Consider the following 20,322-nt stretch of genomic DNA (forward strand, 5'->3'; position numbering starts at 1 on the left):
GAGCCCCAGCACAGCATCACAACTAGACCCAACCAAATCATGATGAAGAAAAAAGATTATTACTTGACACATTGGAAAGAATTAACAAAACAAATGAGGAAACTAGAATGTGATTTGGCCCTAAACAGAGAGTACACAGAGGCAGAATACCTGACCACTGTGACTGACACAGTCGTAAAGAGGGCATGACCAAGCCTATTTCCCCTCAGGAAACTAAAAAGATTTGGCATGGGTCTTGAGATCCTCAAAAGGTTCTACAGCTGCAACATCGAGAGCATGGTTGCATCACTGCCTGTACGGCAACTGCTCGGCCTCTGACCGCAAGGCACTAAGGAGGGTAGTACGTACGGCCCAGTACATCACCGGGGCTAAGCTGCCTGTCACCCAGGACCTCTACACCAGGCGGTGTCAGAGGAAGGCCCTAAAAATTGTCAAAGACCCCAGCCACCCCAGTCATAGACTGTTCTCTATACTACCGCATGGCAAGCAGTACTGAAGTGCCCAGTCTAGGACAAAAAGGCTTCTCAACAGTTTTTACCCCCAAGCCATAAGACTCCTGAACAGGTAATCAAATGGGTACCCGGACTATTTGCATTGTGTGCCACCCCCCAACCCCTCTTTTACGCTGCTGCTACTCTCTGTTTATCATATATGCATAGTCACTTAAACTCTACATTCATGTACATACTACCTCAATTGGGCCAACCAACCAGTGCTCCTGCACATTGGCTAACCGGGCTATTTGCATTGTGTCCCACCCACCACCTGTCAACCCCTCTTTTACGCTACTGCTACTCTGTTTCATCATATATGCATAGTCACTTTAACCATATCTACATGTACATACTACCTCAATCAGCATGACTAACCGGTGTCTGTATGTAGCCTCGCTACTTTTATAGCTTCGCTACTGTATATAGCCTGTCTTTTTACTGTTGTTTTATTTCTTTACCTACCTATTGTTCACTTAATACCTTTTTTTGCATTATTGGTTAGAGCCTGTAAGTAAGCATTTCACTGTTGTATTCAGCGCACGTGACAAATCAACTTTGATTTGACCCAAACTTAAGGAAAGCTTTGACTATGTACAAACTCAGTGAGCATAGCCTTGCTATTGAGAAAGGCTGCCATAGGCAGACCTGGCTCGCAAGAGACGGCAGGCAATGTGCACACTGCGCACAAAATGAGATGGAAACTGAGCTGCACTTCCTAACTTCCTGCCAAATGTTTGATCGTATTAGAGACACATATTTCCCTCAGATTACAAAGATCCACAAAAAAATTGAAAACAAACTCAATTTTGATAAACTCCCATATCTACTGGGTGAAATACCACAATGTGCCATCGCAGCAGCAAGATTTGTGACTTGTTGCCACAAGGGCAACCAGAGAAGAACAAACACCATTGTATATACAAGCCATATTTATGTTTATTTATTTTTCCTTTTGTAGTTTAATTATTTGCACTTCGTTACAACACTGTATGTAGACATAATATGACATTTGGAATCAGAGTGCGGGTAAACCTTGCCAATGGGGTGATAAGTGGAACACTCAACACAGAAAGCATTCTGCTCTCATCTCGCATAAAGCAGCTCGTATAATCACACATCACACTATGCCCAGGGCATGTTATCTTCAGCCTTGATCAGGTATTCCCAAACTGGGGTACGCCCAATGCCGTCGGGAGTACACCAATAAAAATGTGATTTAATTAAAAAAAATATATATATAGTATATCATCATTATTTATTTATAAAAATGTAATAAATTCTTCACATTTTCAAACAGTACATTTATATTTTCCAACCGGGAGATACATTTGGGTGAGGTTTTCGTCTCGCCTGAGTAATCTCTTTTCACTGCCAAAAATAAAATTAAAACATCTAGTGTTCAGCGAAATAAGAGCACAATGTCAAATACAGGTAGCCTAGTCTAATAATTAACATCCAATCACATTAACTGTTACTCTCTCGCGGGAAACCTTCACTCTTGCGCAGACATTTAGAAACGCAACATGACAATTTGAAAAATAAGCCAAGGTTGTTTGTAGAGTGAGAATAAAGACAACTTTCAAGGAGGAAGACATGTATAAAAGCAACAGATATCATTAATAATAAGGGGCTAGAAGCATCTTATATGGTGAGCTACTGAGTGGCTAGGACAGACAAGCCCCATACTATTGTGGAGGACTTAATTCTTCCTGCTACCGCGGATATGGCTGGGACAATGCTGCGGGAAAAGGCCCAAAAAACTATACAGACAGTGCCTTCATCAAACAACACTGTTTCACGACGCATCAGTGACATGGCAGGAGATGTTTTGAAATAATTACTGCTTCGCACACAAGCCAGTGAATTATATGCATTACAGTTGGATGAGTCGACAGACGTGGCGGGCCTGGCACAGTTCCTGGTATATGTCTATTATGTTTATAGGGGGCCAATTAAGGAAGACATCCTCTTCTGCAAACCACTGGAAACTAGGACAACATGAAAGGATATTTCTAAAGTACTGGACAGCTTTGTGACATCAAATGACTTTGGTGGTCAGGATGTGTTGGAATCTGTACTGATGGTACCATGACACGGAGACATAGTGGAGTGGTAACGCACATGCAAGCTGTTGCTCACGACACCACTTGGGTGCACTGCAGCATCCACCAAGAGGCTCTTGCTGCGAAGGAAATGCCTGACAGCTTGAAAGATGTTATGGACACTACAGTGAAAATTGTTAACTTTGTTAAAGCAAGGCTCCTGAACTTGTGTATTTTCTGCACTATGTAATGATATGGGCAGCGACCATGTACTGCTTTTAAAACATATGTACGCTGGTTATCAAGGGGCAAAGTATTGACATGTTTTTTTTTAAATTGAGAGAGTAGCTTAAAGTTTTCTTTACTGACCATAATTTTCACTTGTCTGACCGCTTGCATGATGGCGAGTTTCTCAGACGACTGGCCTATCTGGGTGAAGTTTTTTCACGCCTGAATGTTCTGAATCTAGGATTACAGGTACTCTCCGCAACTATATTCAATGTGCGGGACAACATTGAGGCTATGGTTAAGAAGTTGGAGCCCTTTTCTGTCTGCATTAACAAGGAAAACACACAGGTCTTTCCATCACTGTATGATTTTTTTGTGTACAAATGAACTCAAGCTTACGGACAATGTCAAATGTGATATAGCGAAGCACCTGAGTGAGATGGGTGCACATTTACGCATGTACTTTCCCGAAACGGATGACACAAACAACTGGATTCCTTATCCCTTTCATGCCCTGCCTCCAGTCCACTTACCGATATCTGAACAAGAGAGTCTCACCGAATTTGCAACAAGCGGTTCTGTGAAAATTTAATTTAATCAGAAGCCACTGCCAGATTTCTGGATAGGGCTGCGCTCAGAGTTTCTTGCCTTGGCAAATTGGCTGTTAAGACACTGATGCCCTTTGCAACCACGTGCCTATGTGAGAGTGGATTCTCGGCCCTCATTAGCAGGAAAACTAAATACAGGCGGGCACAGACTGTGTGGAAAATGATTTAAGACTGAGACTCTCCAATGTTTGAAGGGGTACGGGACTATAAAAAGTTTGGGAACCACTGGCCTAGATGGGGGCTGTGGTGATACTATAACATTTAACTGTACCACTGTATAATTAAATAGTATACTTAGAGAAATAAGGACATGTAATTTCCATTAGAGCGGTCACTTGACTATCTTGTCACTATAATAGACCATGTTTGCTAAGGTGATGGCTAGAAGAGATCGAGGTTTGGTCAAAAAACATCATTTGACTTTTCGTAGCAGGCTAGAACTTAAACAGCATGTTATGATAATTAACGTAACAGGTTAGGATAATTTGGCTAAGGTAAGAAAAAACTTAAAATTTCAATTTTTGACGTTAATTTAACAAGAGCTGTATCCCATCTAGCCATGACCCTTCGGCTAATATGAGCAAGTGAAAGATTTGCCTCCGTACTTCCGCCAAAACGCACACTTGTGTTGAAATTGTCGGCAGGTTCTTCAAGCTATTCATTCACCAAAACAAACTTTGCTTTACACGTTTACCTGTCAATATAGTTCAGCTGTGACACAGTCAAATGAGAAATTGTGCGAGGTGAAACCCATTTAGAAACGTTTTGTCAACGAAATGGCGATGTTATTCTGGGAAAGGGGACTTCGCAACGCTGTTACCAAAAAGGCTATGCAAGGAGTCCAGCTCTACTGGTAATACATGCAGTTCAAGTGTCCGTAAATACGATGTGCATTCTACGGTAGCGAGCTAGCGAATTATTTGCAAATATTACAACAATGGTTCGTGTTAAGTAATGAAAATACTTAGAATAGTCTTTTCCTCCAATACAGCTGTCATGCATGTTGTCTGGCTATCAGTGCAGTTTAATATATTTACAGACGATGGCGCTATTTACCAATCTCAGGCTCCAGTTGCAGCGTATGAAATTTAATATGCATTTGGTTTGAGACCAATCAAATTTCAATCAAATGTATTTATGAAGCCCTTTTTACGCCAGCCGATGTCACAAAATGCTGTACAGAAACCCAGCCTAAAACGCCAAACCGCAAGCAATGCAGATGTAGAAGCACGGTGGCTAGGAAATACTCCCACGGAAGAAACCTAGCGAGTAACCAGGCTCTGAGGGGTGGCAGAGCCTCTGGCTGTGCCGGGTGGAGATTTTAACAGCTAAGATGTTTAAACGTTTATGGTTGTAGAGGGTGCAACAGGTCAGCACCTCAGGAGAAAATGTCAGTTGGCTTTTCATAGCCGATCATGATACTGTATGTCACAGATTATCAGTTAAAATACACATGAATTGTCAGTATTTATTCATCAAGTAGAAAATCTGTCTAATTGTGTTTGTTTTCCCCTCAGTACGTCAGTGGTATCAGGCAGAGAGCGTGTGAATGGGGTGGATTTATTCTACCAGCAGACTGGAAAAGGAGACCATGCTGTTTTACTACTGCCTGGAGCTCTGGGTAGGTAACAACACTCGTAACATGGTCCCCAGGCTTTCAGTGTCTGGTGCACAACACTGCCGACCTTTGTCACTTCGCCAAGCCTTGTTGAGTGACTGTCTAAAGTTGTAGATGATGATCTCTTTCAAATATGGAGTAGCCTAAATCATACGTCACACTACTGATTAAGCCTCTGCCCATCAGAGCATCAATATTAGTAATTGTGACTTTGATATTGAGAGGAGACTGAGGACTTCAAGCGGCAGTGGTTCTCAAACTTTTTATAGTCCCGTACCCCTTCAAACATTCAACCTCCAGCTGCGTACCCCCTCTAGCACCAGGGTCAGTGCAATCTCAAATGTTGATTTTTGCCAACATTGTAAGCCTGCCACACACATACTATACGATAAATGTATTAAACATAAGATGAGTGTGAGTTTTTGTCACAACCTGGCTCATGGGAAGTGGCAAAGAGCTCTTATAGGACCAGGACACAAATAAAAACCTAATAATAATAATCATTCATTTTTCTCTTTATTTAGCCATCTTACATATAAAACCTTATTTGTTCATAAAAAATTGTGAATAACTCATCACAGGTTAATGAGAAGGGTGTGCTTGAAAGGATGCACATAACTGCATGTAGAGAGACTGTCTTACATAATTTTCCACAGTCTGTGCCTGTATTTAGTTTTCATGCAAGTGAGGGCTGAGAATCCACTCTCACATAGGGACGTGGTTGCAACGGGCATCAGTGTCTTAACAGCGCGATTTGCCAAGGCAAGAAACTCTGAGTGCAGCCCTATCCAGGAATCTGGCAGTGGCTTCTGATTAAATCAAATTTTCACAGAACCGCTTGTTGCAAATCCGATGAGGCTCTCTTGTTCAGATATTGGTAAGTGGACTGGAGGCAGGGCATGAAAGGGATAACGAATCTAGTTGTTTGTTTCGTCCATTTCGGGAAAGTACATGCGTAATTGTGCACCCATCTCACTCAGGTGCTTCGCTATATCACATTTGGCATTGTCTGTAAGCTTGAGGTCATTTGCACACAAAAAAATCATACAATGATGGAAAGACCTGTGTGTTGTCCATGTTAATGCAGACAGAGAAGAGCTCCAACTTCTTAATCATAGCCTCAATGTTGTCCCGCACATTGAATATACACTGCTCAAAAAATAAAGGGAACACTAAAATAACACATCCTAGATCTGAATGAATGAAATATTATTGTTAAATACTTTTTTCTTTACATAGTTGAATGTGCTGACAACAAAATCACACAAAAATTATCAATGGAAATCAAATGTATCAACCCATGGAGGTCTGGATTTAGAGTCACACTCAAAATTAAAGTGGAAAACCACACTACAGGCTGATCCAACTTTGATGTAATGCCCTTAAAACAAGTCAAAATGAGGCTCAGTAGTGTGTGTGGCCTCCACGTGCCTACATGACCTCCCTACAACGCCTGGGCATGCTCCTGATGAGGTGGCGGATGGTCTCCTGAGGGATCTCCTCCCAGACCTGGACTAAAGCATCCACTAAAACAGCGAGACATGATGTCCCAGATGTGCTCAATTGGATTCAGGTCTGTGGAACGGGCAGGCCAGTCCATAGCATCACTGCCTTCCTCTTGCAGGAACTGCTCACACACTCCAGCCACATGAGGTCTAGCATTGTCTTGCATTAGGAGGAACCCAGGGCCAACCGCACCAGCATATGGTCTCACAAGGGGTCTGAGGATCTCATCTCGGTACCTAATGGCAGTCAGGCTACCTCTGGCGAGCACATGGAGAGCTGTGCGGCCCCCCAAAGAAATGCCACCCCACACCATGACTGACCCACCGCCAAACCGGTCATGCTGGAGGATGTTGCAGGCAGCAGAACGTTCTCCACGGCGTCTCCAGACTTTGTCACGTCTGTCATGTGTTCTGTGTGAACCTGCTTTCATCTGTGAAGAGCACAGGGTGCCAGTGGCGAATTTGCCAATCTTGGTGTTCTCTGGCAAATGAAAAACATCCTGCACGGTGTTGGGCTGTAAGCACAACCCCCACCTGTGGACTTCGGGCCCTCATGGAGTCTGTTTCTGACCGTTTGAGCAGACACATGCACATTTGTGGCCTGCTGGAGGTCATTTTGCAGGGCTCTGGCAGTGCTCCTCCTGCTCCTCCTTGCACAAAGGCGGAGGTAGCGGTCCTGCTGCTGGGTTGTTGCCCTCCTACGGCCCCCTTCACGTCTCCTGATGTACTGGCCTGTCTCCTGGTAGCGCCTCCATGCTCTGGACACTACGCTGACAGACACAGCAAACCTTCTTGCCACAGCTCGCATTGATGTGCCATACTGGATGAGCTGCACTACCTGAGCCACTTGTGTGGGTTGTAGACTCCGTCTCATGCTACCACTAGTGTGAAAGCACCGCCAGCATTCAAAAGTGACCAAAACATCAGCCAGGAAGCATAGGAACTGAGAAGTGGTCTGTGGTCCCCACCTGCAGAACCACTCCTTTATTGGGGGTGTCTTGCTAATTACCTGTAATTTCCACCTGTTTCCACCTGTCTATTCCATTTGCACAACAGCATGTGAAATTTATTGTCAATCAGTGTTGCTTCCTAAGTGGACAGTTTGATTTCACAGAAGTGTGATTGACTTGGAGTTACATTGTGTTGTTTAAGTGTTTATTTTTTTGAGCAGTGTAGTTGCGGAGAGTCCCTGCAATCTTAGATTCAGATCATTCAGGCGAGAAAAAACATCACCCAGATAGGCCAGTCGTGTGAGATGCTCGTCATCATGCAAGTGGTCAGACAAGTGAAAATTACAGTGGCAAGAGAAAGTATGTAAACCCTTTGGAATTACCTGGATTTCTACATAAATTAGGCAAAACATTTGTTCTGATCCTCATCTTAGTCACAACAATAGACGAATACAGTGTGCTTAAACTAATAAAACAAAAATGATTGTATTTTTCTTGTCTATTGAATACATAATTTAAACATTGATAGTATAGGTTGGTAAAAGTATGTGAACCCCTAGGCTAAGGACTTTTCCAAAATCTAATTGGAGTCAGGAGTCAGCTAACCTGGAGTCCAATTAATGAGACAAGATTGGAGATGTTGGTTAGAGCGCCCTATGAAAAAAAAACTCAGAAAATGTGAGTTTGCTATTCACAAGAAGCATTGTCTGATGTGAACCATGCCTCAAACTAAAGAGATCTCAGAAGACCTAAGATTAAGAATTGTTGACTTGCATAAAGCTTGGAAAGGGTTCGAAAAGTATCTCTAAAAGCCTTGATGTTCATCAGTCCACAGTAAGACAAATTGTCTATAAATGGAGTAAGTTCAACGTTGTTGCTACTCTCTCTTGGAGTGGCCATCCTGCAAAGATAACTGCAAGAACACAGTGCAGAATGCTCAATGAGGTTACGAAGAATCCTAGAGTGTCAGCTTAAGATGTTAGAATGTTCCAGAGATTTCTGTACATCTCTGTTGATGAGTCTACGTTACGTAAAACAATAAACAAGAAAGGTGTTCATGGGAGGAAACCACGGAAGAAGCCAATGCTGTCCAAAAAAACATAGCTGCATGTCTTAAGTTCATAAAAAAGCACCTGGATAATTAAACATTTTTTTTTTTTAATTTCACCTTTATTTAACCAGGTTAGCCAGTTGAGAACAAGTTCTCATTTACAACTCCGACCTGGCCAAGATAGAGCAAAGCAGTGTGACACAAACAACAGAGTTACACATGGGATAAACAAACGTACAGGCAATAACACAATATAAAAAGTCTATATACAGTGTGTGCAAATGTAGTAACATTAGGGAGGTAAGGCAATAAATAGGACATCGTGGCGAAATAATTACAATTTAGCAATTAAACACTGGAGTGATAGATGTGCAGAAGATGAATGTGCAAGTAGACATACTGGAGTGAAAAGGAGCAACAAAAAAAACAAAACAATATGGGGATTAGGTAGTTGGGTGGGCAATTTTACAGATGGGCTATATACAAATGCAGTGATCGGTAAGCAGCTCTGACAGCTGATGCTTAAAGTTTGTGAGGGAGATATGTCTCCAGCTTCAGTGATTTTTTTATTTATTTATTTTTATTTATTTATTTTTTTGCAATTTGTTCCAGTCATTGGCAGCAGAGAACTGGAAGGAAAGGCGGCCAAAGGAGGAGTTGGTTTTGTGGGTGACCAGTGAAATATACCTGCTGGAGCGCGTGCTACCGGTGGGTGCTGCAATGGTGACCAGTGAGCTGAGATAAGGCAGGGCTTTACCTAGCAAAGACTTATAGATGGCCTGGAGCCAGCAGGTTTGGTGACGAATATGAAGCGAGTACCAGCCAACAAGAGCATACAGGTTGCAGTGGTGGGTAGTATATGGGGCTTTGTTGACAAAACTGATGGCGCTGTGATCGACTACATCCAATTTGCTGAGTAGAGTGATGGAGGCTATTATGTAAATTACATCGCCGAAGTCAAGGATCGGTAGGATAGTCAGTTTTCCAGGGTATGATTGACAGCATGAGTGAAGGAGGCTTTGTTGCGAAATAGGAAGCCCATTTATAGATTTAATTTTGGATTGGAGAAGCTTAATGTGAGTCTGGAAGGAGAGTTTACAGTCTAACCAGACACCTAGGTGTTTGTCGTTGTCCACATATTCTAAGTCAGAACTGTCCAGAGTAGAGATGCTAGACGAGCGGGCGCGGGCAGCGATCGGTTGAAGAGCATGCATTTAGTTTTGCTTGCATTTAAGAGCCGTTGGAGGCCACGGAAGGAGTGTGGTATGGAATTGAAGCTCGTCTGGAGGTTTGTTAACACAGTGTCCAAAGAAGGGCCAGAAGTATACAGAATGGTGTCGTCTGCGTAGAGGTGGGTCAGAGAATAACCCGCAGCAAGAGCGACATCATTGATGTATACAGAGGAAAGAGTCGGCTCGAGAATTGAACCCTGTGGCACCCCCATAGAGACTGCCAGATGTCCGGACAACAGGCCCTCCGATTTGACACACTGAACTCTATCTGAAAAGTAGTTAATTAACCAGGCGAAGCAGTCATTTGAGAAACCAAGGCTGTTGACTGCCTATAAGAATGCGGTGATTGACCGAGTCGAAAGCCTTGGCCAGGTCGATGAATACGGCTGCACAGTATTGTCTTTTATCGATGTAGGTTATAATATTGTTTAAGACCTTGAGTGTGCCTGAGGTGCACCCATGGCCAGCTCATTAACCAGATTGCATAGCGGAGAAGTTATGGTGGGATTCGAAATGGTTGGTGATCTGTTTGTTAACTTGGCTTTCGAAGACTTTAGAAAGGCAGGGCAGGATGGTTATAAGTCTGTAATAGTTTGGGTCTAGACTGTCTCCCCCTTTGAAGAGGGGGATGACCGCGGCAGCTTTCCAATCTTTAGGGATCTCAGACGATACAGAGAGGTTGAACAGGCTAGTAATAGGGGTTGCAACAATTGCGGCAGATAATTTTAGAAATAGATGGTCTAGATTGTCTAGCCCAGCTGATTTGTAGGGGTCCAGACTTTACAGCTCTTTCAGAACATCAGCTATCCACAGCGCTTCTGGCAAAATATTCTGTGGACAGATTAAACTAAAGTTGAGTTGTTTGGAATGAACACACAACACTACAGTGGGGCAAAAAAGTATTAAGTCAGCCACCAATTGTGCAAGTTCTCCGACTTAAAAAGATGAGGCCTGTAATTTTCATCATAGGTACACTTCAACTATGACAGACAAAATAAGAAAAAGAAATCCAGAAAATTACATTGTAGGATTTTTAATTTATTTATTTGCAAATTATGGTGGAAAATAAGTATTTGGTCACCTACAAACAAGCAAGATTTCTGGCTCTCACAGACCTGTAACTTCTTCTTTAAGAGGCTCCTCTGTCCTCCACTCGTTACCTGTATTAATGGCACCTGTTTGAACTTGTTATCAGTATAAAAGACACCTGTCCACAACCTCAAACAGTCACACTCCAAACTCCACTATGGCCAAGACCAAAGAGCTCACCCCCCATTTTTAAAATATTTTTTATATATATATATATATAATTTTTAAAATATTTTTTTAATGTGAATCACATTTTTATTTGGCGTACCACCGACGGCATTGCACATACCCCAGTTTGGGGATACCTGGCCTACGGTATAGAAAACGTCATAAAAACACATAGTAAGTTGTTTTGGGTCCTCATCAGAACAGGCATAGACCCTCTATAATGTTGCTTACCAGCAGTGTGTGTTCCTGTAACAGGAAGTGCTCAGACTGACTTTGGGCCGCAGCTGAAGTCTTTGAGTAAGGACCGCTTCACTGTGATTGGTTGGGACCCTCGCGGGTATGGAAACTCCCGCCCCCCGGAGAGAGACTTCCCACTGGACTTCTTTGAGAGGGACGCCAAGGACGCTGTGGACCTGATGCAGGTAGGAGTTAAACCAATCAGGAATCACATTGGGAAGATGCTTTAAAATGTTGCTGTAGAGTACGTCTCTCAATATTGCATATTGCAAGTCAGCACACAAGATGACTTTCTCCGCAACACAGAGAAACAGGACTACTCTGGAGAACATGAACTACACATTTGCCTCTCTCTTTGTCTTTGTATGTGAGGACAGTCAGCCAAGTATATTTCCTTATTTATCTGTGAACGTGTGTATGTCTTTCCCTCATTGCTTTTCTGTGAACGTGTGTACAGTTGTGGCCAAAAGTTGTGAGAATGACACCAATATTAATTTTTACAAAGTCTGCTGCCTCAGTTTGTATGGTGGCAATTTGCATATACTCCAGACTGTTATGAAGAGTGATCAGATGAATTGCAATTAATTGCAAAGTCCCTCTTTGCCATGCAAATGAACTGAATGCCAAAAAAAAACATTTCCACTGCATTTCAGCCCTGCCACAAAAGGACCAGCTGACATGTCAGTGATTCTCTCGTTAACAAAGCAGTGAGTGTTGACGAGGACAAGGCTGGAGATCACTGTCACGCTGATTGAGTTCAAATAACAGACTGGAAGCTTGAAAAGGAGGGTGGTGCTTGGAATCATTGATCTTCCTCTGTCAACCATGATTACCTGAAAGGAAACACGTGCCGTCATCATTGCTTTGCACAAAAAGTGCTTCACAGGCAAGGATATTGCTGCCAGTAAGATTGCACCTAAATCAACCATTTTATTGGATCATCAACAACTTCGAGAGCGGTTCAATTGTTGTGAAGAAGGCTTCAGGGCACCCAAGAAAGTCCAGCAAGCGTCAGGACCGTCTCCTAACGTTGATTCAGCTGCGGGATCGGGGCAAAACCAGTACAGAGCTTGCTCGGGAATGGCAGCAGGCAAGTGTGAGTGCATCTGCATGCACAGTGAGGCGAAAACTTTTGGAGGATGGCCTGGTGTCAAGAAGGGTAGCAAAGAAGCCACTTCTCTCCAGGACAAACAACAGGGACAGACGGATATTCTACAAAAGATACAGAGATTGGACTGCTGAGGACTGGGGTAAAGTCATTTTCTCTGATGAATCCCCTTTCCGATTGTTTGGGGCATCCGGAAAAAAGCTTGTCCGGAGAAGACAAGGTGAGCGCTACCATCAGTCCTGTGTCATGCCAACAGTAAAGCATCCTGAGACCATTCACTCACAATTCTGCCTAAGAACACAGCCATGAATAAAGAATGGTACCAACACATCCTCCGACAGCAACTTCTCCCAACCATCCAGGAACAGTTTGGTGACGAACAATGCCTTTTCCGGCATGATGGAGCACCTTGCCATAAGGCAAAAGTGATAACCAAGTGGCTCGGGGAACAAAACATCTATATTTTTGGTCCATGGCCAGGAAACTCCCCAGACCTTAATCACATTGAGAACTTGAGGTCAATCCTCAAGAGGCGGGTGGACAAACAATGGAAAATGGGCTGCAATCAGTCAGGATGTGGCCCAGAAGTTAATTGACAGCATGCTAGGGCAGATTGCAGAGGTCTTGAAAAAGAAGGGTCAACATTGCAAATATTGACTCTTTGCATCAACTTCATGTAATTGTCAATAAAAGCATTTGACACGTATGAAATGCTTGTAATTATACTTCAGTATTCCATAGTAACATCTGACAAAAATATCTAAAGACACTGAAGCAGCAAACTTTGTGGAAATTAATATTTGTGTCATTCTCTTTTGGCCACGACTGTATGCTTTTTCCCTCATTGCTTATCTGTGAACGTGTGTATGCCTATTCCTTCATTGCTTATCTGTGAACGTGTGTATGCCTTTTCCTTCATTGCTTATCTGTGAACGTGTGTATGCCTTTTCCTTCATTGCTTATCTGTGAACGTGTGTATGCCTTTTCCTTCATTGCTTATCTGTGAACGTGTGTATGCCTTTTCCCTCATTGCTTATCTGTGAACGTGTGTCTTTTCCTTCATTGCTTATCTGTGAACGTGTGTGTGTGTGTCTTTTCCCTCATTGCTTATCTGTATCTTTTCCATGGGAGGCGTTGAGGTTTCCAAGGTTCTCTCTGCTGGGCTGGAGTGACGGAGGCATTACTGCTCTGATTGCAGCAGCCAGGAACCCCTCCCTGGTCAATAAGATGGTGGTGTGGGGCTCCAACGCATATGTCTCACCACAAGATGTAAAGATCTACAATGGTGAGGTCGTCTTATTGGTGTGTGCTAGCATGCTTTGGAGAGACTGGATGAGGCAGCTCTGCATGTGTCAGGGTTTGTGTAATACAGCTTGTGTGTGTCCATGTGTCTTCAGCGATCCGTGATGTGTCTCAGTGGAGTGAGAGGATGAGGAGGCCCATGGAGGAAGTGTATGGGGCAGAGCTCTTTATTAAGACCTGGGAAGGATGGGTGGACGGGATTGGACAGTTCGCCCAGAGACCAGAAGGTAAGGGCAGCAACATCTTTGCAGCAAAGATTCCAATTTTCCAGTTCCACTTGTCAGTTCCTGTGTTAGGGAGTATCTGTATAGATCCTTACTTGTTTTTTGTCTGTCCTGTATTGTTCAGGAAGCATCTGTATGGAGCTGTTGCCTCAGATCAGCTGTCCCTCTCTCATCATCCACGGAGAGAAGGATCCCATGGTGCCCAGCTTCCACCCTCAGTATCTCCTCAAACACATCAAGGGTTCAAGGTGAGCTGATTCCCCCATTACATTCCTTCTCTTTTGTTTTCCTATCCTCCCTTCTGTATGTTTTTCTCTCTTATAGAGGCATTGCATGAAAGAAATTATGTACAGTCAGCATGTATTATGTCAATGTTTAACTACAACCACTAATGATACGTACAACCTCCACTGTAACATCTTCTTTGGTGTCCAGGTTGCATCTGATGCCGGAAGGGAAACACAACCTGCATCTGAGGTTTGCTGCCAAGTTCAACAAGCTGGTTGAAGACTTCCTGAACCAGTGATAGGAATAGGGTGCCATTTGGAACTCAGCCTAACATTTTGCAGTATGTAGGGATTTGGGTGTCAATTCGGTTACACAAATCCTGCACCCACAGGAAATGAGAAGCTTTCAGGCCTGGGTCTGTGTTCAAGAGTGGACAACATTGAAGGAGCACTATAGAAAGCAACAGTAATAATCAATCGGAGTCTGGTCCATTAATTAACTGACTTATCACTGAATTACTGGTATATGAGCCAAAATAAATACCCATCCACATGACTATTGCAAATGTTATGTATTAATTCCTTGTGTAATCAGTTTTTGTTTAACTTTTTGCATCATTTGTATTGTGTCCATTCCTCTGTTTTGTACCGTTGTGTGTCATATATGGCATGTTATGTAAATGTTGCATTTGCACTAACTGTTATGCCATGTAAAACAAAGCAAAAGAAAAGTTGGAAAATGATAGTCATTCAATTACAATTTTAATCAGACATATTTAGTAAACAGCAGGGGTGAAAGTAAGGTGGTGTGGTACGGCGTCCCAGCAAAATAAATAGTTTGGGCACGCCGTACCAGTTGAACATGAACCTATCACAATGATTAAAACAAAATGTCAAAATTAGCAAATGGACTTAAACTGGTGGTATAGCCTATGCTCCAATATGTGATGTGGTCAGATGAGAACACTGACATTTTGCCAAGGTAGAGATGAGTGGCTGACACAGATGCGTGCGGACAGCAGTGGATGCTTCAATTCTGGCCTAATGACAATCACCAAATGTCATTAGACTTTTTGGTGTTTTGTGTAACAGATGACTGGAAAGGGTCACCACTGTTTGCAACAAGAGCTCGACTTGGACTGAAATAGGTTCCGGTACTTTTGAGCTAATATTTTTAAGAGGAACAGGCGCTCAAGCAATAGAACATTTGAAGTACCAGTACTCAGTTCATGTGAGGTCCTGCCCAAGTCAACCACTGGTTTGGAGGCTGTAAATATGTTGAGTGGATGAGCTTGGAGCCCTTTGAAGTGATCGTTTGATAAGCAGATAAAAACAATGACTGGTTGTGTTTATACCACAATACTAGTTAATACATTTTAAAAGTTATGAAAAATCTTCTAGGTCCACAGACATCCTTTTGAATGAATAGTAATTATATGATTAGGCCAATACATTTATTGGGTGTATAGGCACAAGCGTATGTTGGTCCCGTAGTGGGAAGAAATGAATTCTACTTTCACCACTGGTAAAGTCTTTATATGTACAGTGTGTTCTCTGACAGGCACAACAGTGGCAGTTACAATGAGCCTGTCCATCTTTTGGACACATTTTACACCTGACTGAGAACTACATGCTCTCCCTCTTGTGAATGTTATTCATGTGTGATTTCAGGGAACTCATCTGATTGAAGCATTTATCGCAATAGTTACAGCGAAACGGTTTCTCGCCAGTGTGAATTCTCTGATGGCGTTTAAGATCGCTTGTTGATAAAAAGCATTTACCACACGAAGGACACATGTATGGTTTCTCCCCTGAATGAGTCCTCATGTGACCATTCAGGTGTTCCTTCCTGCTAAAGCTTTTCCCACAAGTGTTACACAGGTACGGTTTCTCTCCAGTGTGAATTCTCTCGTGGAGTTTGAGTTGGCTTTCTTTTGGAAAAGCTTTTTCACACATAGTGCACTGCAGCATTGCCTTCTGTTTGTGACTCTTCATATGCTGCTTAAGGTTTCGCATCTGATGGAAGCTTTTGCCGCAATCGCTGCAGAGATACGCTGGGGGCTCCTCTCCTGTCTCCCCTGTGTGTACCCTCATATGGCTTAGCAAATTACCCTCGTAGTTGAAGCATTTGTTACATTCAACACACCTGTATGGTTCCTCACCTGTGTGAATTCTCTCATGCTTTTTCAAATCGCTCGAATAGACAAAGCATTTCCCGCAGACATCACACTTGTACGGCTGCTCCCCTGTGTGGCTCCTCATATGGTCTGTCAGTCTAGTATTGTGGAGGAAGCATTTGCCACATTCATTGCAGCAGTAGGGTTTCCGTGTTGTGTGTATCTTCATGTGCGTTTTCAGACCTCCCTTAAGAGTGAAGCTTTTGTCGCATTCCTTGCAGCTGTATGGTTTCTCACCAGTGTGGATCCGCTGGTGGCGTTTTAAATCACAGTCTGATATAAAGCATTTCTCACATAGAAGGCACCGGAATAATCTCTCTCCTGTATGAGTGCGCATATGCCCGATCAAGTCCGATTTACGGCTGAAACTTTGACTGCAATCGCTGCACACGTATGGTGTCTCTCTATTGTGAGTTTTTAGGTGTTGTCTTAGACCGGCTTTAAATGTGAAACATTTTTCACACATAGGACACTGAAGTCGTTGCCCTGTGTGGCTCCTCATATGCTCTTTTAGTGTTGCCTTCAGACTGTAACTTTTTCCGCACTCCTGGCAGCTGCATGGTTTCACTCCAGTGTGAATTAGCTGATGGCGTTTTAGAATTACGGCTGATATACAGGATTTCTCACACACAGGACATTTAAATAGGCTCTCCTCTCCTGTGTGGGATCTCATATGCTCTGTCAGGTGTCCCTGACGGGTGAAGCCTTTGTCACACTCAAAACATTGGTAAGGTTTCTCTCCATTGTGAGTCTTCATATGCCTGACCAGAGCTCCCTTGCCTTTGAAGGACCTGGAGCATTCTTTGCACTTATATGGCTTTTCATCTTTCTGATGAATTTTCCGGTGATTTCCTAAATGGCTTCTGCTAATGAAGCATTGACTGCACACAGGGCATTTGTATGGTGTCACTCCTGTGTGAGTGTTTATATGCCTGTCCAGGATTTCCTTGTGGTTGAATGATTTGCCACATTCAGTACAGCTGTATGGTTTCTCACCGATGTGAATAATTCTCTGATGTATTTTTAACTGGCCTGCCCTGGTGAAGCTTTTCCTGCACACAGTACACATGTGTAACCGCTTCTCTGTGTGAGCCCTCAACGGTGCTTTCAGCTCACTGGTTATCTTGGCCTCAGTGCAGACTTTAGAGTCTGGATGTAGACCAAGTTCAGAGACGGGCTGAGAGTCAATGATTGGTTCTGATACTCCGTAGTCCTCTCCATCATCAGGTTCTGTTTTGATTCCGACAGTGGTGTTGGTGGGTAGAGGGTCCCTTTCACTGTCCTGATCACAGTCACGTTCCACATAGGGAGGAGGAAATATAAACTGTGTGACCTCTGTGGTATCCTGACTGGCTTTGAGTTCCTCCTGTTGCTCTGTAATCAATGTGTGCTCTGTCTCCTCCTGCACCCGACTGGGGCTCCACTCCTGCTCACAGTGTGGTTGTTGATGCTGCTTAGGTGGAACCTCCCGAGTTAGCTGCTGGGGGTCTGGGGAGAAGGATGGGAAATAAGGTTCTACACATTCAATAAATAACTCAAACACAATTCCCATCAATTCAAGTTGGCTACCTTCACATTTATTTAGGCCTATGCCCCACTTCTTAACCTGGGGAAATACAGTTTGTTTCAGCTAACATTCCACTCCTTGTCATGCATTTTTTGGGGGGCAATGACACCGAATACAAGGATTGGAATGTTAGCAACAACAACAACAAAAAACAGGTTCTGACTCAGGCATTCTGGAGTGGCAAAGAGTGACATCATCGCTTTAAGACTGTCAGTCTACCGCCCTTCTACTACTGCGACGAATGCAACTGTGGATTAATATGTGCATTAGCAGTCATCTGTATTGTTTTAATCGTATGCTGTTTACTAGTCACAAACCTGCTCCCAAATCCAGAAGAATCCTCCGCAGACGACCATTCTCCTGCTTTGAGCTGGATATCTCTTCCAAGTACTCTATTATCGTCTTTTCCACTATCCTGAATATATCAACTGCCGCTGATTTTAATCGGTCATGGTACTCGGTTTTATTTTCTCCAAATAGCTCAACAGCTGCCGTTGTTAACCGTTCGGTGATAAACAGATTCAACAGCTGTATTTTGGACATTTTGAGGAAATATTAACGCTTTAACAACTTAAATTAAACCTAAAGATACTCGTCAACTTCTAACCACCTTAGCATTTTTCATGCCGAAGTTCCGAGCTTGCAAAGATTTCCGGCTTTGAAAAGATGTTGACACTTTGAGGACCGAATGACATTCAAGCAAAGGCGGGAACAATACACAGCTAGCCAATCATGTTTCACATGATGTTCAGAATCACGTGCAAGTGCTTCTATCGATTGCTTACGCGTTCCAGAAACCAGGAAGTGACTTGATTTACAGGCGCACATGAGTAGGTTGAACAAATTCAAATGAATCGTCTCGTTTAGTCGTAGCTACTTGTCTTCCTACAAACAGCTATTCAAAATGAACATATCAGAAAATGGAGCAGTAGGCGATGCCATTACAGTGCACAATATCTCAGAGAAGATTCGGGAGCAAACGGTTCACTTTCACGTCATGAAACTCAATGTTTTTTTTCTCTCCTTTGGTTCGGCTCGAACCCCGTCTTGTCCAACTTGGCTGTTTCAATGGAAAGTACATTTCTGAGTAGCCTACTGTACAACAAATACACTGTTACAAAGCAGACTAGCAAACAGAGATTGGAAGCTAGCTAGCTTCACTGTGTAATGTTTCTAGCTCGCTACGTTAAAGGTATTATATCAGGTGTGTGTGTATTCAGGATTCGATGCCGCTGTCTAAGTTAGTCCTGGAGGACCCATCTGAAACCACCCAGAATTCACTGGCGCAGAAATTGAGTAAGCACCCCTTTCTTCATCTTCCTGTCAATAACCTATCTCTCAGAAGATTGGCTGTATCCTCCACAGACTGAAGGAATTGTCCAGCTTCATGCTATCATGATGGTGCTGTCAAGACAACTGGGAATTTGGGAGAAAAAAAATAATCAGGTCAGAAAGTCGGAGCTCTATAAAGACGGAGCTATATCGGTCCGCAAATACAGGCCCTAATCTATGGATGGGAGGGCATAGGCCCACCCACTGGAGCCAGGCCCAGCCATCTGAATGAGTTTTTCCCCACAAAAGGGCTTTAATACCGAAATAAATACTCCTCAGTTTCTTCAGGTGGCTGGTCTCAGATGATTTTGCAGGTGAAGAAGCTGGGTGTGGAGGTTCTGGGATGGGGTGGTTACATGGGGTCTGTGGTTGTGACGCTGGTTGGACGTACTGCCAAATTCTCTAAAATAAAATTGGTAGAGAAATTCACCTTCAATTCTCTGGCAAGACTTTGGTGGACATTCATGCAGTCAGCATGCCAATTGCACACTCCCTCAACTTGAGACATCTGTGGCATTGTATTGTGTGAAAAAACTGCACATTTTCGAGTAGCTTTTTATTCTCACCAGTAGAAGTTGCAGCTGTGTAATGATCATGCTGTTTAATCAGCTTTTTGATTAAATCCTTCCACCTGACAGGTGTGGCATATCTTGGCAGAGGAAAAATGCTCACTAACAGGGATGTAAACAAATTTGTACACAACATTTGAGAAGCTTTTATGTGTATTGAACATTTGTGGATCTTTAATTTCAGCTCATGAAACATGGGACCAACACTTTACATGTTGCGTTTATATTTTTCTTCACTATAGTTGCTATATGTTATTCAGAATCAGAACATTTACAGAAAGCTAGACACTTAAACCACTAACCAGTATGATTCTCTTTTGTTGGTGTCAGCTTACATGATTTGAAACATCACTAACCCAGTTGTCCTCGTCACTAATCCAGCTGTCCTCCTTATCCTTTGTTTTCCAGCTAAGAGGACTAAGAAACGGGTGTTTGAGCTACAATCTGCCCATGACCGACTCCAACCTGTCTCTGCTGGTGGAGAATAGGATAAAGAAGGAGATGGAAGTTCACATGGATACATTTTAATCTTTCCCCCATTTTTATATTTACCTTTTACCAAAATAATAGAATGGAGAGAACAACATTACCTAC

The 20,322-nt window shown here is 43.0% G+C and overlaps 2 protein-coding genes and 1 long non-coding RNA gene across 3 annotated transcripts; 2 read left to right on the top strand and 1 right to left on the bottom strand.

Moving 5' to 3' along the window:
• Nucleotides 1-3,977: 3,977 nt before the first annotated feature.
• Nucleotides 3,978-14,639, top strand: bphl (biphenyl hydrolase like). The gene is made up of 7 exons (XM_064935826.1): nt 3,978-4,225; nt 4,890-4,993; nt 11,241-11,407; nt 13,462-13,615; nt 13,728-13,859; nt 13,981-14,104; nt 14,292-14,639. Exons 1-7 carry the CDS (start codon nt 4,149-4,151, stop codon nt 14,380-14,382), a joined length of 849 nt encoding a protein of 282 aa, XP_064791898.1. The 5' UTR covers nt 3,978-4,148; the 3' UTR covers nt 14,383-14,639.
• Nucleotides 14,640-15,709: 1,070 nt separating this feature from the next.
• Nucleotides 15,710-18,476, bottom strand: LOC135513096 (oocyte zinc finger protein XlCOF6-like). Its single transcript, XM_064935802.1, has 2 exons — nt 18,145-18,476; nt 15,710-17,748 (listed from the first exon to the last, which is right to left on the bottom strand). The coding sequence occupies exons 1-2, from the start codon at nt 18,368-18,370 to the stop codon at nt 15,710-15,712; spliced, it is 2,265 nt and encodes a 754-aa protein (XP_064791874.1). The 5' UTR covers nt 18,371-18,476.
• LOC135513111 (uncharacterized) lies at nt 18,460-20,317 on the top strand. Its single transcript, XR_010451493.1, has 2 exons — nt 18,460-19,123; nt 20,137-20,317. It is a non-coding gene; the product is annotated as an uncharacterized LOC135513111 (long non-coding RNA).
• Nucleotides 20,318-20,322: the final 5 nt, after the last annotated feature.

This window comes from Oncorhynchus masou, chromosome 24, assembly GCF_036934945.1.
Source record: "Oncorhynchus masou masou isolate Uvic2021 chromosome 24, UVic_Omas_1.1, whole genome shotgun sequence".
NCBI lineage: Eukaryota > Metazoa > Chordata > Actinopteri > Salmoniformes > Salmonidae > Oncorhynchus > Oncorhynchus masou.